Source organism: Chlamydotis macqueenii, chromosome 1, assembly GCF_036417535.1.
Source record: "Chlamydotis macqueenii isolate bChlMac1 chromosome 1, bChlMac1.mat, whole genome shotgun sequence".
Taxonomy (NCBI): Eukaryota; Metazoa; Chordata; class Aves; order Otidiformes; family Otididae; genus Chlamydotis; species Chlamydotis macqueenii.
The window spans coordinates 197,578,662-197,606,161 of NC_141556.1; the positions used below are offsets into that span (position 1 = coordinate 197,578,662).

A 27,500-nucleotide genomic window follows, 5' to 3' on the forward strand; every position below is an offset into this window, starting at 1 on the left:
CTGATTATCCTTTGCGTATTCAGAATAAATATAAGAAAGGAAAATATTTTTCAAGCCACTTCACCAATGAATTTTCATAGAAATCAACATGGAAAATATGCATTTTTTCAAATGTATCTTCACTCAAATAAATAAATTTTGACTCATTGTAAAGATTTCCATCAGAGAACTGTAATCTTTAGGAGAGAAATAAATTTGAGATTCTTTACGCTGTCCTGACAGATGCTAAACATTTTCTCCAAAGCACTCATGCAAGGCAATGAACTGAATGAACTAAACCCCCGAGCTTATAAAGCAAACAGCACACGTGCTGTGCTGAAAAGAAGAGATGTCTGAACTCCTATCGGCTGTGATTGAATGTTCTACAAGTGTGTCCGATATTCGGTGTCTTTATGCACAAGGCATCTTAGTGCAGCCGCCTTTGGGAGCAGTTTTAACAGAGTCTTACCTTCCTCGTGCTCAGCTGTGGTTTGTCATCTGCATTTGCAAATTAGTCCTTTAAAAATACTGGGTGGATTTTAGGTTAGATTCTCTGTAATACTAAAATTTGCCATCAAAACTGTATTGGTATTTGACTCTGGCATGGAAGAGCAGTTAAAGAGAGTTGGACCTGCCCTTCTAGCTGAAAGTCCATGAAGACGGGCTCTGGGGGGGCCTTGGGGGGCCTCGGCCACAACAACCACGTGTTTCTTAACTCATTCTTTCCTGGTGCTCCCTCATTCTGCTGACATCTTGAGCAAAATTCAGCTGGAAATGAAATTCAGGAATTTGATACTTTCCAGAATAGTTTCCAGGGAGTGAAAGCTGGCTCTTACGATGTTGCTGCATAATTCTATTTATTGCTTTTGTTTGGTATCCTTTTGCTAAATCTACTTGATCTCTCTGTGTCTTTTTGTGCAGGTTACAAAAGTACGATCTCTTGCAGCCCTTAGGATAGGAACAAGGTAAAGATCAGCAGAAGACCTGGGGTCTGCCAAGGCCTGCCATTGCGCTTCTGTAAATCTGGACAGTTTACAGCGCGTTAAATTAGGTGCTGCCTGGTCTGTGAAGAGTTTTCTGGAAGGATCAGGAAGTGCTGTTACGACATTTCATTAATGTTTGGTTCTCTCATGGTCTCTCCAAATCTTTCCTTTGTTGTCTTTTCCCAGGAAAAAAAAAATAGCTTTTTGAAGTATTTAAGCTGCTGTTCTTCCCAGAAAAACAGGAAATAATACTAAGATGTTAATCTTTAACATGTAATGGGACGTGTTAGAGTGAATGGTGATGTGACCCTTCAGAGCGCTTGGGGATCTTGTAGGCTTTGCCCACAAAATGATGTAGTGTGGAAAGCCTGACTCTATATCCAGCCTGGGTCAGTGAAATCAGAGTAGATACTTTCCAAGTTTTATTGGTTTTCTACACAATTTCTAATAGCCTTGATGATACATGAATAGTGTCAGATAATTTTCTAATGTAAACCTCCCGGTTTAATATGTCTGTGCATACCTTTCCAGTGTAAGCACCTGTTGCTACTTGCCTTTTTGTATGCTATTAGGTTGTGCATACTGTGTATACGTAACTGCGCTGAATTGTGCACCCTGCACAAAAACCTGAATAAATGGGTTTTAATGTTAATCCAGAGAATCACTATTCATTTGATGATCAGTTTTGCTTATTGCTAGACTGTACAATTTTTTTCGTTTCTCTGAGAACTTTAATTCATTTTGTGGCACCAGTACAAAGTGGAATTTTGGGGTATACGTCTTGTGCTGTGATCAGATGAGCCATGGGTTGCCCCAGGGCACCACCAGTTGACCCTGGCTCAGCTCTTGTAGGGCGAAGTTTGGGTTCAGGACCCTGAGAGGAACATGAAATCCAGAGCTGTGGGATTTCAGGGGCTGCTTTGCACTTCTAGGCCAGCACTGGTGCCTGAGGACTGGCTTGCTCAGCACTCAGGTGATTTTTTAAAAAATTATTTCTGCAGCCTCTCTCTCCCTGCGTGACCCGTGCAGGGGATTAGAGGTGTTCCTGGTGCTCAGGGCAACCAAGGCACAGTGACCTCCATGAATTTTATCTCTAGCCAAATTTTAAAATTTTTCTGCAATAACTGCAACTTGAAGCAGCCTTCTCCAAGATAGTGTTTACTTCAGGTTTCTAACAGAAAAGATAAGACCACCCTTCCATGCAGATACATCCTCAGTACAACTGCAAAATGTTCCTGAGGATTTTAGTTACTGTTGTGCTGCCTTTGCTGCTGTCTGCCCACAGTGCTTTTTGGCTCCTACTGTCAGTGTTGAAGTTCTCTGGTGGATGTCCAGCACAGGGGGGACTGGGCAAGATGAAGTGCAATGTGCCTTAGCAGCCAGATTTAAAAATAAAAACTTGAATGGAAGTGATCATGATGTAATGAAAGCTTTGGGCTCTTTCTCACTGCTGATAGTAGCTTTGTTCAAAACGTGGCTGCTCTGGTTTGGCTACAGCAGGTTGGATTGGCTGCTCGTTAGCTGGAACGCGCAGGTTCACAGCCATCGCTGGTGGCTGGCAGGAGCTGGTCCAGAAAGGGGTGGCAGCTCCCTGACGGCAGCTGCTGGAGGAGCCAGGTCTGGGACGTCACCTCTTCCACTGCAGCAAGCACTTTGTGTAAGCCTTGATGGCTGGAAATTGTCACAGTTTCCCATGCAGGGTGACAATTGTGCCTGCGGGAAGAGCACAGGAGGCTTCTCAGTCACCCTGGGGGGGTGTCAGAATTTTGCCCTGGTGAGGATGCTGTTGTTGAAATAGCAGGTTGGTGTTCACCCGTAGGTAAAGGTTTGTCTGAAGTATTGTAGCAGAGCTGTATGATGAAAAACGCTGTCCTGCAGGGAAGGGAAGCGTGAATGAAGTCGCCTGACAATACCTGGCAGGAAAGAGCGGTGCCTGGTCTGTGAGGCAGAAAGCAATCAGACCACCACTTGAAGGCGGTGCTTTCCTTCCTTGTCCCCCTCACGTCTCACCTCCGTGCTATTTCTGCTATTTGATGGCAGACCAGCGCCTTCCGTGGTCCTTGCAGAAGTTCATCAAGCATTTTTCCTCTGATTTCATGAGTGGTCTTTGCACTGGTGGCCACAGGAGGGTCTGCATTTGAAAGCAGCCGCGCTGCGGCTGGGGTGCAGACACCCTCGGTCGCAGGGCTTGGCCGCCTCGCTGCCCCGACTGCGGAGGGCAATAACACAAACCTGTGTACATTTGGGTGGGGTTTTTTTTCCCATTTTCTGTGAGGGCATGACTAAAGTTCTGCTGCTTCTTTGCTTTCCATTGTTGATGTGCGCTGGTGAGTTAGTGAATGAAAGCTTGCGCATCTCCACAGCCCTGGCAGCCTCCTACAGCAGCGCTTGCTGGCCCTCGGCACAGGGGTGGTATCCCACTGAATTAGTTTTAAATGTCAAAAGAAAAGGGTGGAGTGAAGAAGTTAAATTTCATTAAAAGCCTGATCCAAGTTTAGAATAGGGTAGCAGCCCCATTTCCTGGCAGCACATAGCGCGCTAACACTTTCCATTTTTATCACGCTGACATTTTCCACTCTCTGAAATAATTCTATAGACGTAGCCCATGCCAACCACGCGCAGCTCTGCTGTGTCCTGTGTGCACGCGGTTTCAGCATTAATTAAATCACTTCATCATAGAAGGAGCCTGGGGAAGCGAATTTCTTGTATGAAATAAATCAATAAACAAGCATAACATCATCCCTCTCCGCAGTTCCCAGAGTATCTCCCTGTCCTTGGCCACGGTGACTGGGACAAGTTCAGGGCAGAGCCTCCGCCCCTGAGTGCTGGAGGCAGGTGAGTGCTGAGGGCCGCCATGGCCTGCACCACGCCAAAAAACCATTTAACTGGGGCTGAACCCCAGCAGGTCGGTGGTTACAGCCAATCTGCAAACACGTGGCTCATCCCAGAGTCACCGGCAAGCGCTGGAGCAAGAGGCGCGGCCGTGGTCTGCGAGGGGGGAGCAGCGGGGGAGCAGGTAGGAAAACACCCAAGAAAAGTTCTGCTACTGAATTCAGTTAATTTTTTTTTTCCCCTGAGGGAAAAGAAAAAAAAAAAAGAGCATTTCTGTTCCTGAAATGGGCAAAATATAAATTAAATCTAAGTTTGTGCATGCCTGAAAGCTTTGTATAGGTGGATGAGAACAAAATTCCTTCTCCCTGCCTTGCAAGCACCCCTGGCAAGACCCCAGTGCAGTTTTCCCCTTTTCAGGCCGCTTCCGGAGGGGTGGAGTGTTGGGTCACCCCAGCCACCGCCAATTCCAGGGTGCAATCGGGGATCTCTGTAAGGAGAGCTCAGCCAACGTAAGGAACCTGCCTGGCAAACACCAGCTCCTTATCCCCCTTCTCATCTTGCTTACGCTTCACCCACCTCATGTAAATTAATAGCGGTGTTTCATTTCCATCATACCTGCCTGCTGCTCTTGGCAAGTTCAGCCATGGGGGTGAGGGAGAAGAAGAAGCAAGCCCAACCCTCTCTATGGAGGCCATTAAACAGAGAGAGACCAGGAACATCTGCACACTCACCATGGGGTGCTCATGCATATGTCTCAACACCTGCCATGGTGGGAGAGGGGCACCCCTGCTCCTCAACCCACCCTGTGGTCCTGCCCAGCAGGACTTAAGTGAGGACTGGTCTGGGTCTCACAAGCTGATTTTAGATGGGTCCTCTCAGCCTGGAGCTTTTCCCAAGCTCTCCTCAGAGAGGCTCGTGACGTTGGATGCGTCCCTAGGGCTGGGCAGAGAAGTGCAGGGCAGCAGCTCCTTCCTGGTGGTGGCTGTAGGACCTCAGGAGCCCGCCATGCAGTTGGGAAGGTGCAGTGAAACAGGCTGTATTACAAACCTGATCAGTAGAAGGTAGTTCAACAATTTTCAATGTGTTGCTGCTTCTGCCATGCTAGGGGTCTCAGGAGTGGGTCTGGAGGCTGCTGAGCACAGGTCCTCTGTCATTATGCTGAAGAGCAGGATGAGGGTGGCATTTAATGTGTACAATCATCATGTGCCTGGTTCCTTGCCAACTTTTCTCTACAGTCACAGCAAATTTTTGGAGCAAAGGGGACAGTTTCTGCAGCGGAGCAAAAAAAATCTCTCACACATTTCATCAGTGCAGAATGAGGTCAAAGATCCTGTGAGGCTGGAGGACACTGCCCAGAGCAGCCAAAGCATTGCTTTCTCCTGCTTGGAAATGGCCTTGGAAAGAGCATCCACATGTGGTTGTACACCAGCCTCCCTTGTAGCTTCTCTGGGCAAGGTCATGCAGGTTGCCTACTTCAGGTTTCAGTTCCGGGATGTCTGACAAAGCCCCTTCATCTCCAGTGTAGCACCACTTCAACTGGCATCAGGAGCCACTGTGATGCCTGTCAGGCTCAGATGGGCTCCTGCTAAAGCCATCACAAGAGAAATTTGTAACCTGGCAACAGGCTCTCCTTGCACGGTGCAGGCAAGCAGACCCTCAAGAGACTGGAGAAACTCAAATGAATTGAGGAAACTCACTTCCCCTGATTAGCCCAAGGGAGCAATCAGAGCTATGGAGGAGAGGCCTTGGGCAGTGGTGCCACTGCCATCCAGAGACCAAACCAGATTACACAAGCACCAGCAGCTCAATGTCTTGACCAAAAAAATGAAAAGAAATGTCTTGACCCACAAAATTAAAAAAAAAAAATTCTGGATTTGGCATTCTTGAAGCAATAAAACGAAATCCAACCTGTGTCAGCAAACCACCTATGAAGAAACCAGGGACATGCCAAAGCACATATAGCTTTGCAGCTCCTCTGAATTACCCAGCATACCGGTTTCCTCAAAAAAATGAGGCAGGAGCATGGCTCTGGTAGCGGCTGTGAGGTCTCACTGAAGAGAAGAGATACAGCTGGGAATACTGATCTTTAAAGCAATCCCTCCATCAGGATCAGCTGCAGCACTTCTACAGCCCTTCCCTCCGTGTTTTACAGCCACCGCTGATGAACGCGCTGTACGGAACAGAGAGGGTGGAGCTTCCACATGCTGCGGTGGGCTGAATGCAGCGTCACAGCCGTAAACACAAGCAATGAGTTCAGAAATTAAGCAGTTTTTAGGGCACTTGTGGCTGAAAGGTGGCTGCAAGCTGTGCTCTGGGGGTGCTTGGTCCCCTCACAGGAGAGAAGAGCACGATGCTGACTTGGCATCCCCCGCCAGGTACCATCCTGCAGCTCGGGAGGAAGAGCTGGAGCATGCTACGGTCCAGACATCTCCCACCTGCAGTTTGCTTCTGCACCTGAAAGGGATGAAATGGGTTTCCCTGATCCCTCGCCTTAAGCAATGCCTTCGAGGCAACAGTGGCTTGCAAGAAAAGCAACCCCTCTTCTCCTTAACTGGTCTGGAGGGAGGCTGCAGGTGAAGCAGAGCAGGACGGGGCCCTCAGAGACGCGTGCGTGGGATCTTCAGACATCTACACTCAATCTGACAAATACAGCGGAAGCGATTTGCACCCCTGAGGCCATAAAGTGGGTCTGTCCTTTACTTACGCTTTGGGGGATGGACAGTCTGGGCTCCAAAATTGCATTTTCTTGTCAGGTGAAAAACGTGATACTATTTTTAAAAGCGCAAGGGCAAGTGCGCAGAGGATGCTATTTAATTTCCTTGTCTACTGTAAATAGAAGATTTCTGGATCGTTCATGCAGACACAAAGCAAATGCTTTAGCGAAAGCCTTTCAGCAGCTGGCCAAAGAAACTGGCAGCGCTGTGCCACGCAGATTGGCAGCCAAGGAAACCTTACCTCAGGTCATCGATCCATCTCTCCTCGCTGGAGACGTGATCATCCACCCCAAGCGCCCCTCTATTTACATACACGCTCTTTGCTCAAGCTCCAAGCATTGATTTACTGACCCGTAGCTACACAATTCAAACAGTACTTCAGGAAAAATGACGTATTTCCACCCAGCAAGTGCACACCCCAGCCTGACTTCTGACAACAAGGCAAGAGAGGTGCCCAGAGCCCAGCAGCAGATCAGAAAAATGCAAGGCAAGCACAGAACGGTACATTAGAGCCCAAGCAGCCTCCCACCGGAGCTCACAAAGGAACCACCATCTGAAGCCAAACCATGTGTCAGCAGTGGGAGCTCCTGGGATGGGACCACCACACCCCAGGAGCTGGGGAAGCGCTTCCCGCCCCTCGCGTTACGTGCACGCAGCTTCCCATTGCTCCTCCGCTCCGCTGCCGATGTGATCAGTCATGGCTCATGCACACGCCGATGGGTTTTGAGCTTGGCATCCCCGGAGGTACATCGCTGTAACGTTTCCACCCAGCTGCTGGGGAGGGACCTTCACGTTTCACTCCAGTGCCTCCGTTTGCCCTGAGAGGAGGCACAGTCGTACCAGATGCTCAGGCTGGATACAGGAACACAGCAGACGTTCACAGCTGTGCAGAACATTTGCATGAAGCAAATTACCAGTGGTCACAACTGATGAAGGGCAACACTACGTTGTCAGGAGTTTTTTTTTTAGGCCAACTGCTCATGCCATTCGCATTCCTATCACTCTGCTTTGCTCCTCGTCTCAGGGCTGGCAGGCTGCTCCTGCGCCTGCATGCAGGGCTGGAGAGGGAAGGAAAAGGGGCCCCAGCAAGTTTGGCATGTGGGTCCTAGCCAGGCAATGCAATGTGACAAAAAGCCCCAACTCAACAGCTCCATGTATTTCAAATAGTCATTTCATCACAGCTTACAGCAGCTTCTGCTTTATCTTTGCATTCATCACTACTCCAATTCTCAATTAAATTCCATTCTCAATTATATTCTAAATTCTATTCTATTTACCCCGCAATACTCTGAGCTAGGCCACTAAAAACTACGCAGTGAAAGACAAACGGATGTGCAGCAGTACCTGAAAGCAGACCAGGTCCACTGGCACAAAGCCTCCCTCCAAATTCTACTAAATGTCTGACATTGCTATTTAACCCCAGAGTTTTAGTATTTTCAGTAAGTGAAAGGGGAGGAAAACACCTATTAAATATGAATTTCTGCATTAAAAGTGAACTGATAATGTAGGATAATTTTTAATGTTTGAAACTATCTGTTTAAATTTACTCAGAGTAAGCAGTTTTGTTGTGCAGGTAGGAACACAAAGATGTTTATAACGCACTGCTACCTTCTATGCTGCTCTCAATATTTATTTTTTTTATGAAACAAAAACAGCCCATCAAAGAGGAAAATGAATCTTTATTTTTTTTTCTCTAAAAGCAGAATCCATGTACATGTTTTTTTGTATAGTTTAGAAGGTGATTTTAAGATGTGAATAGTCACATCACAGAAATAATACAGAACAACCAGTGAAGGAATGAAGAGCCGGTTTGATAATTGCTTTATCAAGTCATCCAAACATTAGTTTTAACTAATGGTTTTGCCGGAGCAGACTTCAGGACAATATGAAAATCTCACCTACTCAACACAAGTACAGAGCTAATGAGGGGAAAAGGAACTACAAAACACAATTATTGCTGCTGCATCTGCATTTCTGTTTCCTTGCAGGATGTTCTGCAATATGCTGGTAAAACAGTTTTTAAAAATCAGTTTCATTAAGAATGTCATTCAGATAAATAAAAAGTAAGCAACCAGCCAACCTAGCTTGGTAAATTGGACTTCATCTGAGACCAAAAGAAAAAGATGGCTTACAAAAAGAGGAGAGGTTTTGGTTTACAAGGTGTTACACCTTTGGAACACTGAGGATGGATGTGCTTAAACATCTCAGCAGATTTAGTTTGTAGATGTCCAAATGACCGCAAAATGCAATCCTGGCCGAACGACCTGCCAGCACCAGTGAGAGCTCACCTCACTCTAGGAGCAGGCGGTTCCCCAGCTGTGCTCCTGATGTGCTCAAGGCCCTCAGTCCTCCCACACTTACACACACGCTGGTTTTACTCACGTCTTTTCTAATGCCACTAAAATCAGTCCAGGTGAGTGCTTGTGCTCAAGTCAGGCATGTGTGTAAGTGTCCAGGAGACTGGGCTCTCAAATGGTTATTAAATCTGAGAGAGGGGATGAGAACTATTGCAACCATTTTGGGTAAAGGGCAGACAGAGTAACAAACACTTTAAGCACAAGTTATGACAATCCTTGAAGACCTGCAAATGGAAGCTGGAAAACTACTTAAAGCACGCTGGTAACTATGAACACCATACCGTATGCGATGGTGTCTGTACAAACACCTCCTGCATCGCTCACAGGTACCAGCGTGTTACCTTGCAACGCACCGCAAGGAAAGACCAGCACACAGCAGGATGATTCACATGCAAACAGACATTTCACGCGCGACAAGGTGGCTAGATCACCCGTTTCTGATGAAACCTTAAGATACATGAAATGTATTCTAGAGCATCTAAAGACGAAGTCTGAACACCTCATGTTACCAAGCAGAAGGTCAGCTGGAACCATCATTTAACACAGATGATGTGAGGATTAGTGACACGGTTAGTCTGAACAATGTGCACATACATATTCAATTTGAACAAAATTCTTAAACTATGCTTCTCTAAAATCTACAAAGTATATAAAATGCATGATTTGACATTTATAAAACCTCAGCCCTTTTATAAAAAAAAAAAAAGCCATATAGTTTTGTTTTAAGTTTAAATCTATTGGTTTTTCTTCTCAGCAGTTTTAGTTCCTATGATAAATAAAAAATATAAACGGCACTCCACCACAGCCTTATAACGCAAATAATAAATTAGCAAGAGTCACACTGTAAATCAAAATAAATAATTTCTAAATTATTTTTATTTTTAAAAAATGGTCTCTTTAATTGCACAGTATTTTAAATTTTCAGTAGCAATGAAAAGTCAGTTGGGTATTTTTCTAAATGCTCCAGAGAGTATGAAAGCATTGTGTCTCATTTTGCAAGCTTGACACATCAAAAATACCTTGGTCAAACCATCAACTGATAAAACTGATAAACGTTTTGGTAGTCTCTCACTGCGGCAAGATGCTGCGGTGTCTCCCACCCAAGGCATTTAGTCCTCTGGTGCTCACCTTGCCGGGGCAAATGCTCTCAGCTTTCTGTTCCAAGTGAGGTACTCTGGTTTACACTGATAGCTTTGATATTTTTGGAAAAGTGTTCACCATTTGCTACGACTTTCACACCAGAAGATCATCAACAGCTCAACAACAGCCCACATACTCCAAGGCTCCAAAAGTCCCCTTGAAGGGCTTCACAAGACTGGCACGCCTTCTTTTTGGGGGTATCACAAACGCCTCGGGCTTTTGGCTCTCCCCAGAGCTATTCTGCAGTGGAGGACCAAGCTACAATTCAGACATTCCAAAGAAAACAGGACACCTGAAAAGATACAGTCTTATCTCAGACTATCAGCAGTAGTCTTAAACCCACTGGCCAAGCAGAGGTAAGCGTGTATGTATACGTGTATATGTACACACACATTTGGGAAAAAAAGAGAGACAACAAAGTGATTAATACTGTCACAGCCTGGGCATATTTAGCTCAAAGTTAGGTATCCATGGGACATATTTAAAAACTCTAAATATTGGCAACACGTTGTATGCAAAACAGTTGTGGGCAGATGCCTAATGTAAATGAGCATTCAAAATACTGTGTATCGATACACTACTACTGATGTAGCTACAATAGCTTGAGATTGTATCTTAAAATATGGAGTTTCTGCTCAGTATCAAAACAACTGAAGTACTGAAGACAATGGAAAGCGTTGCCCTCCTCTTAGTGGTGGGACAGACCTAACTTGAAGGTAATTAATCCTTCACTGCAATTCTAGCACTCAGCTGGGGCAAAGACGGAATCACTGAACTACCTTTCCTGCTTCCGTAACACGGGATGTTACAGCTCAGTTATTTGCGTCAATGCAGTTGCATTGACAATTGAAGTATCAAAGTGTTCATGTTTATTACTGGTGTCCTCTCTGAAGGCTGTTAAATACACAGACTGATCTCTTCATGGTGAAGGAGATCACACCAACTCCTCGTTCCCTCTATTACCACAGCCAAACCAAAAGAAATACCAAGGCGAGTATTTTGTCCGCAGTAAATTCGCTTTACCCAACATAAGAGAGTCTAAGGGGAACTAGCACATCATTGCACAACATTAAAAACCATGAAATTACTCCTGTCCTCATACTTTTAAAGCATTTTCAGTGCTTGAGTACAAAGCACAGAACCTATTACAGTAATTCCCTAGTAATCAACAAACTTTCAGGGATTCAATACTGCATTAAATGCACACGGAGGCAATCAATATTGATAACTCAGGTCTGGGCGCTGCAGCACACAGTCCCACGCATCTCCTCGCATTGTTTGAACTACGTGACTAAACCTGCTGATCCGATATTCTAGGCCAGACTGCTACATGTACATGGTAGGAAGCATTCTGATGCTCCCGTGACAGGGAAAAAGACGAAACGCCTCTGTTACATACACAGGTTTCATGCTTAAAGGAACTCAACTTTTGGCAGAAGTAAATTCCTACATAAAAAATAAATGTAGAAACCCATTAAAAACACAAACATAACAACTGCATTATTAAAACAGCTGCATCTACACTATGGTGTAGTACTTAAGTGTAATTCAATTTTAAAAAATTGTACAACTAAGATGAGACCTATTTCCCAGTTCAAACCTCAGCATCAGCGCTGCATCGATCTCTACATTAAAACATGCTCTACGGATGGTGACCAACCAAATCCAGGGAAAAACTGTTGCCACAGGTGAACAGGTCCTCTCCCTAAACAGACAAGGCAGGACAGATGGCGTAGAGCCCCTCCGGTATCGCCGCAGGGACAGGCGATGGCAGATCCTGCAGCATGTCAGCAGTGGAAGCTGCACGAGCACTACGTCCTGAATTGTTTGCTGAACATGGTTCAGATTATTGGATATGTCTATAAGCACAATGCTCTTTAGAAGCATTTACTGTATACCCAAACCCTACTCACTGCAACACACGGTGTCGCACAAGTAGTGAAAATGTCTTCGTATTCAAAGGTGCTTGGACATCATTTTCAGGCAGCATTTTACCTTTATTTTAGCGAGTTCCCACTACAATGATTTTAGAAGGAAGAAGATGCCAATAGTTTCTTTTTAAGATGTGAAACTGAGACAGACACCTACATAAATATCTACTTTTACTTGCCTAAGTCTATTCTATGTCTGAAATCTCTAATTTTTAAATAAGGGATAAAATGTTGCCCAAAAGACTAGTTATAGTTATACATTTGTGTTTCTACTAAATCTACAAATCAAAATAGTTCTCAGTTAAAAAGATACAATTTGTATCAACAGTAAAAGGTACTTTCCGGTTCTCAGGGCCTTACTTTAAATTCCAGCAAGTGTACCAAAATTATCAGCAGGAATAGTGTAAACTAGTGATTTTTTTTTTAACACTGAACATTGTTACAATGGATGGAAACCCAAAACTGTTGGCAACTGACTATGTCATGTAAGTACATCTGACATCAATTGCAAAATCTATTTCTATTTTTTATATATATATATATAAAAGCTTACCAGGTGCTAGTAAAACCCATGATTTAAAACCAGAAATATCCCTTACTAATGCTAAAACAGACTTGGTTTGTCTGTTTCTAAAACTACACTATTTGTGGCAAGAATCAGGCCTACACAACGCAACAGGCCAAAAACTAACTTCAGGAACACATACGGTATCTTCTCTCCCCGCAACCCTCCTCAACCGAAACAGAAAGAAAAAAAAAAAGTTTACGTTATTAATTTGAGCTACAATATCATTACCATAGTGCAGTTAATAAATGTTGCATATCCTCAAAACACAAAACCTTTTCAGGCCAGCCTTGATAAATAGCAAGAAAAATCAAACAGTATCTTAAATATAAAACTTGCATTGAGATAATTCAATTCATTTAAAAACAGGTAAATATTTTATGAAAACCGTATTTTATCCAGTACACTTGTGCAGCAATACAAGGAAAAACACACTGAACAACTAAAGGGGACCCTACGATTTCAGGCCCCCTTCTACTGACCAGAAATACACAGAGCTGGGTAACAACACATGGGAATTGAAACAGGGTGGCCTGCTTTGGGGAGGCTCTGAGTGTTTGCAGCTTCTGTGAGGTTCAAAGGGGCTGCAAATTCTCAGCACCTTTGAAAATCAGACAATAAGGCTTATTCACAAATCAGTAAAAAAAAAAAAAAAAAAAAATTCTGCTCTGATTGCATCTGATCTTACTAACTGACTGCATCAACAAAACATGTAACTATTTCAACAAAACAAAGAAAGCAATGAAAAGTGCCATACTATAAATTACCAATATCCTGTTACCCATTTCACTGTTAACTGGTAACTTAATTATTTGTTTAAAAAAATGAAGTCAGTGCTGTAGTAAATCTTTGTTTCCTATAAATAAGATGATTATAGCACAAAAAAAGCTCACAAAAACGAACAAACAAACAAACATATATACTTATGCTATTGTAAAAAGTTCAGAAACTTGGCTTGAAAATTGCCTGTCAGAAGTAGCAAAATCCTCTTTCTGCAGTTTGGTTTAATACCACGCAGTTGAAGGACAAACATCCAGCAAGTTAAAAAAACGAAAACAAGAATCCCAAGAACATGTAACAAGGATAGAAAGTGCTGCATATAAACCCCTGATGCACCAAAGATTATAACCAGAGACCACAGATATTTCTTTTAATATATATATATATTAATTTAAACTGGAACATTCTCCAGCTGTGAAAATAGCCATTTAAAAATTTTCAAACTAGAACATAAAACACATCTGGTACTTCCGATGCATGGGGCTATACATACAGACTCCATAATACAGTATTTCACATAAACGGATTACTATATAACCTCCTTGCTGAGAAGGAGATCCCAAATGCTATTGTAGCAAACCTCCCTCAGCATTAGAGCTGAGCTGAAAACTACGAGACACCACAAAGATGTATAATCTCTCAATAACCTAGCTGAGATTTTTCCACTAAGATGGCTGCAGCGAGCTCCTGAGCGTCCGTCACGTGAGGGTTCTTCTTCATAACGATCCTCACAAGATCAGGGGGGAAGATGTTGCAGAGGTTAATGTAAACCTTCTCCCTGGTGTCTTGGTGCCTTGGAGGGTCTTGAGGGACTCCACAGTAAGGTACGCGCCAGGTCTGGTCCGGCTGCTCAGGTAAGCTTTGGAAGGCAAACTGCTCATAGCACGGCTGTGTGGGGTTACCCGGCAAGGAGTAGGTCTGGCGGTAGCCGTACGCATCCATCCCATAACTCTGCCTATCCCAACTTCCAAGCCCTTCTTGGCCAGAATAAGGCTTTCTGTGTCTTAATGGAGAATTATCATATAAACGTGAGTCTGAAATGCTGTCTATTCTTGTGGACACGAGGGCTCTCCCCAGATGCATTGTCTTTGAGTGTGATGAACTCTGAGATGTAGAGTAGTCGTTTGGACAACTAGAACGAGCACCGACTGTTGGATGCTGTAGATGCACAGCCATGTATGGAACTGGAGGTTTGTGGTGATGCTTTGGTTCTTCATGACTATAGCTTTGCACTCGTGTGAGAGGCTCGTGGTAGCTCTGTAGGAAGGGCTGAGTGCTAAGGCGGCCATGGGGGTGCATGTGTTGGCACTTCAAGTTCTCCTCTAGCTGTGGGTCAGGTGAACTCATGTAAGAACGATCACTGTAACCCATGTAGGAATCACTACTGCCACAGCTAACACTCCCTTCGCTGCTGCAGTCGGAAGCTACAGAGCTAATCCTATAATCTGTATCCAAGGAGAAGCGCCTTTCAGGACTGCGTGGACCAGATATGCTTAGATTTGAATACGCACTCAGCATAGAGTAATACCCTACATCCACAGGAGACTCACATTTTGGATACTGCTCATAAGGCATTGGTGTTCCGTGATTTTTGGTTGCCATCATCCCTGTAGGATATTGCCCCTGTGGTCTTTGATCCTGAGGTGGGAAGTGAACTCCGGAGGGAAGGCCGTTAGTTAAAGGTGCAGTACTTTGGGGTTTTGCAGCAGAGGAACTTGGTATACTAACTAAAGAAGGTACAGACCTGGTTTCCAGTTTGTTTTTGGTGGGAAGCTTTTCCTCCAAGTCTTGATAGACTTGAGTCCTTATACTAGGATCTGATTGCCTCTTTGGAGCAGCACGCTTCAGCTCAGAAGTGCCATCATTTTTAGTGCTACAGGGAACACTATTGCTTTTTACCAGTCCTCCTTCACTTGTAGTTTTGGCAGCTGTGCTTCTAGACATGGCACGAAGTTCATCAGCTACAGATCGCTGAGGCTGATTTCCTCTTTCTGGATGATAGTATTTGCATTTGTGTCCATAGGTACATTTCTTCCCTATTAATACAAACAGATAAAAAAAAAACAAAAACAAACTTCAATCAAAATCTGTTAATCATCAAACAACAGAAATGTCCCTCATTTAAAGTTTTTACTGATGATTTGAAAGATCTTGTAAATGGTTTTGTGAGACACAGGGTGAGACCTAAGATCTCTTCTCTTGTACTGTGGGGAAAAAGAGGCAGTGGCTCTGTGCTGCAGCTAGTGCTCTAGGAATGCAGATCAACGCTACCAGCCACATTTTGAACTGAACATGACACTGTCGGTGTGTCTGTACACACCTACTGTTTTGGGTCAAGGAGATATACAGGCAGAAAATGTAACAGGAAAATCCCAGAGAGTCATAAAATCAGCAGGTTTCAGTTTGGTCAAGATGGTGGTGTGCCTGTAGGGATGCTCAGTAGCTAAACCTTAGACAGCTCAATCAATTTTCTGGAAGAAAATGTAGATGTTCTATGACCAAATCACATTTTAAAAAAGGCTTTTTGGAACCTGCAGAATTTAGGTGCTGTTTTGGATCTATTCCTGTGAATTATTAATAAAGTTGCTGCTTTAGTTCAACTAGTAGATAGAAATGTTCTCTAACTAGCACATGAAAAAATCACTTCAGTTTCCATCATCAGCTCAGCATTTCAACCATTCTCGGGCTAAGAAACCTCTGTTAAAAAGCTTTTATTTTTGGCAGTGTTAAAAAAAAAGCAGAAGCTTGGTCGCCAGTCCCAGGAGTACAGAAAACTGACAAGTTAAATCAAATTACCGTATGGACATGGTTGCTTCTTATGTTCTGGCACAATAGGCTTCTTCCTAAGAAAATTGTCCAGACTTGGACCATGGCGGCCAAGAGGATCATCAGGAGGCATGAATCTATAAAGCAAAAAAAAAACCGTATTATGGAAGCAAACAAGCTTTTTCATATTCCTCATGCGATGATCCAGAACCTCATGACTGTGTCCTACACCATAACCTGCCGTGCAGACATTTTTAAGCCTGGATACTTTGAGAGCTGTTTTGAAAGGCCACCGTTCTGCTGCAGGTACTGCCCAAGAGAGAAGTCATAGAAACAGACTGTATGGACACCCCTAGTCTGCTTCAGACACCTTCAATCTAGCTCAGCTGACTGGTCTGTGGCAATGCAGGGCTGCATATAACCCACTCCTAAACCAAAGTAAGGGCAGCAATACAGGCAATGATTTCTTAAAACGCCACAACTAACTCTGCAAAACTGTACTCACTGTCTAGGACTCCTGCATCAGTATTTAGGCACTCAAATACAAGTGTCTGCTTGGCAGAGTACTGAGTTCCTCCCACTACAAGATGCTACCAGCAGTAACTGCAGTCGATCTGTATGCCAGGGTATGAAGATACCACAGAAGCATCTAAGCAGACAGTTGATCTAGAGACCTCCTGAGGTTTGTTCCTGTTCTGGTTCAGCCCCAGAGTTCCAACATTGGTTTTTCTGTGACTCTAGGTTTTAGGAGTTTAACCACAGGCACTCAAAAAAAGAACCAGAATATTATACCATGGCATACACCAAATACAGCATATACATTGGCATACAGCAAAAGGTGAAAAAATAGCATAAAAGATATAAAGATATTGTTATAAAAAGGCTCTAGCAAAAAAACAGAGTTCAAGGACTTTTAATCAGAAGACCAAATCTATGATTGACTATTTCTCCTGTTTTCCTGCACGTACCTAATGATGTAAGATAAGAAATTCATACAAGTCTTCAAACTATCCTTTCCTCAATTATTCCAGTGGCACGTATAAAGACAGAATGACTTACTTGTCATTAACAAATGAATACATCAGCAAGCGTTCATCTATGAACTTCTTCCATTCAGGCTTTTCATTGGCTAGATCCCTGTAGTTATCATTAGAAACAATGATGCCATCTGATTCAAAGGCCAACTTCACTATAAATCGGTCATCGTAGCATACCACCCTTCTCCCTTGCACACGGCGGGACGGTGTAAACACAAGAATCTTCTCCTTTTCTAATTTACGCAAGATTTCTTGATCTACAAGCAATAAGAATTGAAAGTTAAAAAAAATAAAAAGAGAAAGATGCTTGCTTAATCTCCAAAGACACTAGATTTGAGGAAGAAAATCCAAGCACTTAGGACTAAACGTCTTAAATGGTTATAGCCCAGCAGAAGGTGTCTGATACATATTTGAATTTACAGTCAGCACTCAACTGGCAATACTTCCAAAGAAAAACGCCAAACAAATCGAAACCTCCTGCTCCACGCAATTTCTCTAAGACCAACACAGAGGACCTTGTTCATGTTGCTGTGGTTAAAAGAATCACTACTTATCAAAAGGTCTGTGAAAAACTCCTCTGGCTGAGGAGGGGGGAAAAAGAAAAATCTTAAATCTTGTCATTGAATAGGAGTGCTGCACTGAAGTACAGCTAAGGGTTTCCCATAACTGAGCTCCTTGGTAAAGACAGACCCTTTGTGGCAGCCAGCAAAAAACAGATTTTTAAATAATTGCAGCAGCTCAAATTAATGGAATTGCCTCATAAAAGTTTCTGCCCATAAAGAAAAGAGGTTTCTACTAGTATCCACAAGGATAGAAAACTCACATTCTGTACAAGCACTCAGACTATTCCCAAATGTTAAGAGCATCCCCTAAAACGACATTGAACGCCATCTTGTAACCAAGAGCAAATGTGTGGGTTTTTTGTTTGTTTTATTTTACCTCCAGTAATAGTTTAGAACATTCTTTCCTTGAAGGGTCAACAGTTTTATACATAAAGTCTCAGCAAATCCCAGCAGATTTCTCTTTAATCCTGCCAAATAAGTGTGTTAAACATTTGATCTAATTCCTTCTCGTCCTACACAGTATGTGAATCACCTGTCCAAAGCATTTTCTCTTTCTCTGTGTGGGACCTGGAGATCCTGAGGAGCTTTGAAAGATGGCCTAAGGAGGCTGGTCTGAACTAAGATTCTGCATGTAGCACCAGTGCACCTAGCACTGAAGCACATATCCGCTTTGTGTTAATTCTCCTAGCTATCCCTCTTCTCAGAGCAGAGAAGCTATGAAAGAAAAATAAACAAGAAGCAAGGAAGGTGCTTGTGCATTGAATATGAGTCACAGCGCTTAATAATGGTTTAGATCTCAAATAACTCAATCGTTTTGCAGCACGAGAAACTTGTCAGAGAACATGTTCCATGTAGAAAAAAAATACTCCAAACGGAAGAAATACAGCCTTAATATTACACGTAAGCAATATATTTGATACAAGCATTTATCTGCTTAGTAGAAAAAGCACAAGATCTTAAATGAAATCCAACCTTCTTGTATTCACACACACCCTCCCGTCATGTGGTAAATGTAATAAGAGTATGATGAAAGGTGTTTTTTTCTCCTCACTTAAGAAAGAATAAAATATTTGCCATTGGCAAGTAATAGTAAGAAAGATGCAGCTGTTGCTTAATCCAATATGCTTCTCACAAATACTGACAGTCATCCTCACGTTAGTCATCTAAGACTTTTTCCAAATTCCAGGTGGCCACATATTTCAGGTGCCTATCTCTGGAAACTGCGTGGCAGCACAATGTATTCCACAAGACTGGTAGCAAACAGGTTCCCTGCATCCTGATAAGAAAACTGAAGAACCTCTCTTTTACAGAAGATACCATAACCTGCTTTGATCTTTCTCCCATTTTCAGGGTCCATGATGACACACAGTAAAATGATTTTTCATTGCTAGACAACTGATCAATTCTAAGTCTTGCTACTTTCTTGAAACTCCTTTTGGGGCTTCTCGCCCTATCCACAGCTCTAGTAGATGTCAGCATTTACTTCTAAAGAGTCATATCATTATCACTTAGCCAATGCTCTTCTCATATCTCAGATTCTAGTATAGTGAAAGAGAAAGGCTTCAAGAGAAAGGCTCCACACTGCCTGTGATGAGGAGAGAACAGCAGCTTTCCAAATATTTTCTTGCATTAACGTGGTATGTTCTAGTTGCAGTCATGCAAATGAAGTGTTGTGAAGATCCTTCCAGATATTTCAAAATGCTCGTGGTAAAGCATGCTTCCATACTCTTTTAGAAGCCATAGATACTACTGTCAAAGGCTTCCCTCCTTTTAAAGGTAGCCATGTTTTAAAAAGAAAAAAAAAAAAAAATCCCACCCAAACCCCCGACTGTCCCTCCCTCCTAAATTCTAGTGGGTTTTTTTTAGCCCCAAATTCTCCTCTGCTTCAACTTTAGGGCAGAGGGAGGATGACTCTCTAGCCTTAACACAGAATCAATTAGTTTGATCAAGAAATAAATACCTCCACCATTTTTTTTTTTCTAGATAAACAGGTTCAAAATTAGGATTTTCAAAAGCTACCTCACTTGTTAATAGTAATTATGGAAAGTAGAACCATTCCTTTTCTGTCAGGATAATTCCTGTAACCCCAAGTGTGGGCAGTGATTCACCGCAGGTGACTGGCCAGCTTGGCAGAATCTGCTCACCACAAGCAAGATCACCTGGTGAATCACTAACTTCAAACCCCTTCACTGCCAATGCTACACGGGCATAAAAGATTTAAAAATGGCAATTACATTCAAGAAATAAGTAGCAACATTAATGGAAAATTTATCAAGTGACCAGAAAAGGAGGATTTGGAGAGGGCACTGCTTTGTCTTTTTCCTTCCTGAAGATTGCAATGACATTACTACATCAAAGATACTTTCTATTAGAGTCTTTCATTTCCAAACATTTGTTCATTTGTGCAGTAGCACTCATGCTGCGCAAAGCATCAAACAAACCAGTGAAGGTGGAACAGAGCTTACCTGTGATAAGAGCGTCAGGTCTCGACTGTTCTTTCCTCCATGCTGGCACAAACACTGTAACATCCTTGTGGCCTCTTTCCAAAAACCAGTCTACCGCCAGCTTGATCCCTCGACAAGAAAACACTTCTTTGTTCCCGTGGCTGAAACACACATTAAAATTCCTTATTATAGGACTTCGCTTTTCTCTGTGTGTAAATGGAGCGCAGCAAAATGTCCATCTCAAAGCCATGCCTTTCACGTGTGCAATGGCTTCTAAAGGCAGCTGGGAGTCAGTCTGAGCCCTGCCCAAACATTGCCTTCACTGGCAACATGGTGTGTGAGATGGCTACTAAATCTGCCAAACATTTTTTAGCATCTGTATACAGATTTGACAAGTAAGGAAAGAGACAAGTAGAGGGTGTTAATCCCAGCCAAAAGTACAAGGTGTAATAGGCACCACAGAGACTTGATGAAGGAAAGCAGGATGCCTGAAACACACACAATGTGTTTAGGAAATGCCAGCAGACCAGTACTGAGCGCTGGTGGGCATGGCAGCAGGGGAAAAGACAGCAGAGCTCCGCTGCAGGAGCTCTGGGAGGTCCCATCTGAGCAGGAAAGAGAGGTGAAGGGCTCTGGGCCTAAAGGGGTGGCAGGCACTCTGCAGGACAGCACAGGCAAGCTGGAGAGACTGTCCAAAACCAACAAGACAAGACTAAGAATTTGCTTAGTACTGCACTTCAGAAGGAGAAACTGTGTATTAAGAGAGCCATGGAGAGACAGTTCAGCAGAAACTGATCAGACACAAGCAAAACAAAAGATGTCCATCTGTTTTGCAATAACTGTCTGAGGTAAGGCAAGAGACGCAATGATGTCATTTTCTCAAGGAAGATGAGTCCTCAGCCAACTTCTACATCCAGTTTCGGGCACGACATATTACAAAAGACATGGAGGAATGGGTAAGAATCCCAGGGAAAGTGAAACGAGACCTATGGGGAAAGGCTAAAGAAAGTGCATTTAGTTAATCTGGAGAAAAAAGGCAGTCTGTGAGGAACAAAACATTCTTCAATATATAGGAGTTAATAAAAATAGAGGACAGCAATCAACCATGGGGTGTCCACGGGAAAGTGTTGGTAGCACGGGGCTGCAGGATGGCCCCTGTGAGAAGAGGTCAGGAGCAGCCGCATGCCGGGCATGCCCAGCTCTGGTTGGCTCCACAGCAGAGGAGAAGGGAATGAGGGAACACCAAGGCCAGAGGAGGAGAAGGAGGTGCTCCATGAGGAGCAGGTACAGCCTCAGCACGACTGCGGCCTGTGGAGAAAAGGAAAAGTGCAAGAAGGAAGGAGCAGCAGAGAAAAACTGTAACGTGATGACCCCAAGCCCCTGCACCGCTCACTGCCTCTCTGAAGGGACCGAGTGTCACCTGCAGCCATACCAAAGCATAGGAGAGGGGTCTGCAGCAAGCAGAGATGAGGAAGTGGGAGGACAGGTGTTTGAGGTGAAGCAAGCCTGGGAAGAGGAGAGGATGATGTCTTCTTTCCCCCTAGGTATTTTAACATTTGTCTTTTTTGTTTCCCAACACCTGAATCAGCAATTAAATATTTACATTAACAGGCGATAAATTAAGTTTAATTCCCCAAGCTGAGTCTGTCTGGCATGGAACAGTACTTGGTGACCGATTTCCCTGTCGTTATTTTGACCCATGAGCTTTCTTGCTCCTGTTCCTCCTGTTTTCTCCCCAGTTCTGCTGGTGGGAGGAGTGAGCACCCAACTGGGTGGGTGTTCGGGTGCCAGCCATGGCCGACCCACCACAGTCCCAGTGAGTAAGGACTGAAAAGTTCTTTGCTAGCGTAAGGAACAGTTAAGCAATACGTTAGAAAAATATTTCTAAATGATCCTTATGGGCCTGTTCCAACTTGAGATGTTCTATGATCAATGGGACAACCTGGCCAAGGATGTTTTAGGATCTCCTCACCAGACACTTTACTGAAAAGGTCAGGGGCCTGTCTGTGTTCCCCCTGCACATGAGGAGATCAGCAACTTTTCTGAGGTCTCTCTTAACCCTGCAACTCTGTGTAGCAGAACAATCACAGAGGCATGGCAGCAGGCCGTTACTTTTTGCTTGGCTGGCTTGTCATGGATAGTATGCATGCCACAGTCTGCTTTCCAGAAAGGCAAAAGACAATTCTTTCACCGTGGAGTGACTTGTGAAGGGGACAATACTATGATTGATAGACACAGTGGTCCTAAAAGTTCCTCCAGCTTGCATGTTTTGAGATAATAAAAACACTAGAAAGTTATTTTAAAACTTTTGTTTCTTTTTTAGTATGGACCATTTTAAAGTACCTACTGTTTCCAGCTGTCTAAAACAGCACTGCCATACCTTCCTTGATATGCCAAGTGCGCTTGGGCAAGTGTGCAATGGATGAAGGGCCACAATAAAAGGGAGAAAAATTTTGAAACAATGTTCAGGATCCAGAAGTCTGCGAAGGAGGTGGCATACATGTTCACCTATGTCTAAGTGTTGGGAGAGAATGAGTCAGGGCTAACACCTCTCACAAAGCATCATCCTCAGCAGCAGCTGTGTTGAAGGTCACAGGCCCCAAACAAAAGGAAAAAAAAGAAAGGAAAAAAAAAAAAAAGAGCCCACTACCATTATCTAGATTTAAGTGAGGAACTGTAGTACTTCCTCTTCTAATGGTGCCAGGCCCTGCAACCATAACCACATACAAAGGTACTGCAATTGTTGCAGACTATAATAATCAAAGTGTGTAGATTGCAGCTGGCACCGGATACTCTAAGGATAACTTTAAGTCCATTTTTTGTGCCTATAGGACTATACTAGGAACACTAGCAGAAGCAAGAAATCTACGTACCTTAGCAACATCTTATCTTTGGGCCCCTTACTACAAGAAAGACATTGAGGTGGCGGAGCGTGTCCAGGGAAGGGCAACAAAGCTGGTGAAGGGTCTGGAGCACAAGCCCTATGAGGAGCAGCTGAGGGAACTGGGGTTGTTTAGTCTGAAGAAAAGGAGGCTGAGGGGAGACCATACCGCTCTCTACAGCTACCTGAAAGGAGGCTGCAGTGAGGTGGGTGCTGGTCTCTTCTCCCAAGTAACAAGTGATAGGATCAGAGGAAATGGCTTCAAGTTGCACCAGGGAAGGTTTAGATTGGAAATCAGGAAAAAATTATTCACAGAAATGGTTACCAAGCATTGGAAGAGGCTGCCCAGGAAAGCAGTGGAGTCACCATCCCTGGAGGTATTTAAGAGATGTGTAGACGTGGTGCTTAGGGACATGCTTTAGCGGTGGACATGGCAGCACTAGGTTTATGGTTGGACTCTATGATCTTAAAGGTCTTTTCCAACTTAAATGATCCTATATTCTAATAGCCTGTTTAGCTATGGGTATAGCCCTCTGCAATAATACATTCCCTGTTCTGTACAGTAATATCATACAATACACTATTACACTGTAATAACACCATAATAACAAAACACATAGCAATATTTTTTTCTAGTTATTGCTTTATATTATACAATTATTCTTATGTGTGTTTGGCTGAAAAAAAAAAAAAAAGCATCTCTGTGGATTTCGTAACTTCCTAGGAACAGGAAACCAAACCATGCACAGACATCTCGCACTTCAAAGGCACACACACATATGCCGAGGAAAAGATGGCCAACCGTTATTTCCAGCCTCGGCAAGTCTAAATACATCTCCCCACAAGAACACAAAACCAGGACACTCGGGCGCATTCAGTACACAGCGGACAGACGTAAGACCTCCTTTGCAAAGCCCGATACAAGAAGTTACTGTTCATGCTATCAGCAAGTGATGTGCAACCATAAACATATTACAATCCATTTTAAAAACAGTCGGGAAGGGCTTGTTCCAGCTACTAAATTCCAGTGAAGTCACTGCACCATTATTACTCTAGACAATCTCCATGGCTTCAAATGGATAAAACCGCTTTTCACTCCTGACAGTGAACAAGCATTTTGTTAGAATGTATTTTAGTAACAGTGTGTTTCTTCCCGTAAGTCTGAGAAATCATTTCTGGAATGAAATCCTGGCCTCCCTGAAAGGAATGGACATTCCTGCCTATTGCTTTCCATCGGGCTGGAATTCAAGCCACACTTTTAAAGACAACCAGGCAGTTCAGCTCCTTAGTTTTCTCTCATCTAATACAGACCATTAAAATTCTTTCATCCAGAAGATAAATTTTAAATAACCTTATAAACTCTACAAAAGAGAAATGAGAAATGCATTACAATGCATGCTAGCTTTTCTGCATTGCTGAGCAAGTGGATTTACAGCTTGTATAAATCTTCACATTTTTTGTGCTCCTTTTCAGACATATGCCTAAGCTGGTATCTGAGCGGATACAAATTCCAAGCAATTTAAATGAGTAGTGAGAAAGACTGTGAAAAAGATGTGCAATTAAAATTTGTTCTTTTCTTCTGTTTTGTTGTCATGCAGATTTGATGCTCTCCTTTTTGTGATCTTCGTGCTTCATCAGCTTTATGATACATCATATTTTGAAAAGACAGAAATCATGTTTCTTCCTCTGACTTTTTTCCTTCTAATTAGTTTTAAAGAAGAGGATAAATGTTTCTACTTCTTTGTCAAGAAACTTTCTAGAAAACATCTCTTCCCAATTATTACAAGTATGTGAAAGCTCAGGGCAGTCAGGGTGACAGCTGTAGCCCTGGGTGAGACGTTGGGTATTCTGCTTTGGTTCTGCTTGCTGACTATATTTAATCTACCACTCTGAGTTGAAGGAAGACAAAGTACATTCCGTAAGCAGTACCTATTTTTCTTTCATACCATGCATGAACGATTCTTTTCATCACCATTTTTATATTTGGCCTGTTGATAGCTGTGGTTTTATTTTTAAAATGGAAAAAAAAAAAAAAAAAAAAAAAAAAAGAGTAGTGTAACACTGACCACTTCCTTAGCAAAATCAATCTAGCATTTTGTAGGCTAGCAGAGTTAGTAGAAAGTGGTAAAACATGATAAGGACATTTTCATTTTCTCCGTTACCTCTCTAGCCCCCAGAAGAGATTTTAAAGTGATTGTATCAAAAAGACTCTGGTCTGTCAGCAGCCAGACATGCACGCGGGTGTCTGACTGAGCAAGGGTCATGCACTCAGCAATCAGAGGTGAAAACAGGCAAAGAGAAGTTATACTCAAAGCTGCCAGTGACAAGCTCCTATCCATGTGATCGTTACTTGTTGGAAAAATATTTTTATCTATTCCTTATACTGACTTCTCAAAACAACCTAAGAAACTAGACAGCCAGTGCCACTGAAAGATGAGCAATCATGTCTACCAAGCTCAGCAACACAGTCTGAGAACAGGCTAATGCAACTAAATTGTTAGTTCATTAAAATACATACGCAACTAAATTGCCATATGAAAACTACATCTGGCATAGATAAGACAATCAAATCATCCTTTGGTTGAGACAATTTGCAGTTGTTGGAAAACTTCCATGTAGTCAGGGTAACAGTGAACCTTTTACTACAGCCAAATGACCTGCCTGACGGTTAAAGCCTGGGGACAAGACGCAGTTACCTAAGCAGAGGTGTCTAATGCTGGTTAAGCACCTTTGGTTATCTCATACTTCCTCCAGCTGAATGCCACCCCTGAATGGCACTGGGGCCTCTGTCACCATCTGTTAGGCCTGGGTGCATGTTTCTGATGCCATCAAGCACCCGAACATCCACAGCCAGAGGGACGGCTGGGCATGAAAGCTGCAAGAAAACTGTAAAATATCTATCTTAAGCAGGAGTGTATTTAATGAAAAAACAAATCAGCATCTTCCCTCATAAATAAAAATGAAGTATGCAACGTTTATCTCACATTGTGTTTTCCCTTGTTCAATGAAGTACCACCAAACATCATTTAAATATTTCGGCCAAGGTTTTCCAAAAGGGGAAACTGCATCCCTTCCACGGCCTGGGAATCCTAAGGGTGAAGTTTTCAGAAGAATCTAATTGCTCAAAACAAGATTCATTTATTTCAGCCTCTAAAATTTGAAATTCATGCTTTTCTCTGTTAGCAAAGAAAGTCTGAAGGCACTTGCAATAGTCAGGGAAAACTAACAAATATGAGATAGAAGCACATGAATAAGACAGTAAAAATTTCTTACATGTTTGTAACTAACATGCATGAAGAGTAGGTCCAAGAACACACTGGAGAACAGACAGATGTCGGGGTGAAGAGCTGACAATCTGCTGTTGCCAGATGGGCACAGATCACCTTCTTTTGCCTACCTCTGTTATGAAAGGGAAAATTTAGGGTACCTTAAATCTCATCACAAAGGGCTACAGAACTACTGTGGACTGAAATATGTTATCTATCTAGTATCCGCACTGTGCAGTTTACACTAAATAAGGTCCTGAGCGCATTGTTACATCAATGGACAAGTGCTGTTCTTACTCATGTGGACTAAGGTTCTAAATGAAGGTTTTGCATTACAACATCATCATCTTCAATAAAAAAAAAGAAACCCTCACCTTATGAAGCAGAGTTAGATACACAGTTCTCTGTAAAGCCAACACAGGTCACTGCTCAGGTATGGCACGATGGAATCCTGGGTCCTATCCCTTAGTCCAGCCTCTCAGCTGTGGGAAACATCTATAAAAAGCTCTAGGGGAATGTCTAATTTGCTGTTCAGCTCTGATTTTAAGTCTACACACACATACACGCACAGAAAAAAAAAATGGTGTTATCTGTAAAGGCGTCTTAACAGAAGATTTTGTGTGTGTTAGGCTTAAACGCATAGTCATCTTTCCTATTCTGGAAAAGGATTAAGTCAACACCAAGAAAACCAGAACAACGAAAGAACAAGACCAGACTTGAAGCATCCCATAGAAACTGAATGGCAATTCTTCAAGTCACAGCCTTTCTGCTATTCAGTTAAAAGAGGGGATTTGCTTTATTTTTAAAAAACTTTACCAATTCATATTCTTTACGCAATACTGGAGCTTTAAACTTGAAATACACAAGATGCATCTGATCAATTGTTTACAGTTTGAGGCACAAATGACAAGCAATGCCATCTTAAAGTATAAGAAAAGCTTTCCAAGCATTACCAAAAGGTAGAAAAACTGAGAGGTTTGTTTTTTTTTTTTTTTAACTACAGTTTGCTAAAGCAGCTTGTCTGGAAGAGGAGTAGTCACCAGACTAGATCAACACACACGACGGCTCCGGCTTGCCAGAAGAAGTTACTCTGGCCCAAGCCCTGTTCCGTGCTGCCTCCATGGAACTCGCAAATTCACTCACCGTCAGTTGACTAGATGGAACCAGTTACACTAATATGAATATCCAGTCACATGTCAGACACATGCTTCCTCCTTTGTGTCAGACCTAGCTGTTTTCCCAACCACAAAAACAGTGGGTTT

At 43.0% G+C, this 27,500-nt stretch overlaps 2 protein-coding genes across 3 annotated transcripts in view; one reads left to right on the forward strand and one right to left on the reverse strand.

The window, feature by feature from the left end:
- The window catches only part of RDX (radixin), a 49,122-nt gene extending 47,493 nt beyond the window's left edge, over positions 1–1,629 (forward strand). Inside the window, exon 15 of the mRNA XM_086739550.1 lies at positions 901–1,629. Coding sequence (XP_086595676.1) covers positions 901–937 — 37 coding nt within the window. The 3' untranslated portion in view covers positions 938–1,629. The remainder of the gene's footprint in view (positions 1–900) is intronic.
- Positions 1,630–12,624: 10,995 nt separating this feature from the next.
- Positions 12,625–27,500, reverse strand: part of ZC3H12C (zinc finger CCCH-type containing 12C) — a 42,321-nt gene continuing 27,445 nt past the window's right edge. For both annotated transcript variants that reach the window (XM_086739552.1, XM_086739551.1), the window contains exons 3-6: positions 20,113–20,252; positions 17,107–17,341; positions 16,078–16,184; positions 12,625–15,317 (exon numbers count right to left, since the gene is read on the reverse strand). In XM_086739552.1, coding sequence (XP_086595678.1) covers positions 13,921–15,317; positions 16,078–16,184; positions 17,107–17,341; positions 20,113–20,252 — 1,879 coding nt within the window. In that variant the 3' untranslated portion in view covers positions 12,625–13,920. The remainder of the gene's footprint in view (positions 15,318–16,077; positions 16,185–17,106; positions 17,342–20,112; positions 20,253–27,500) is intronic.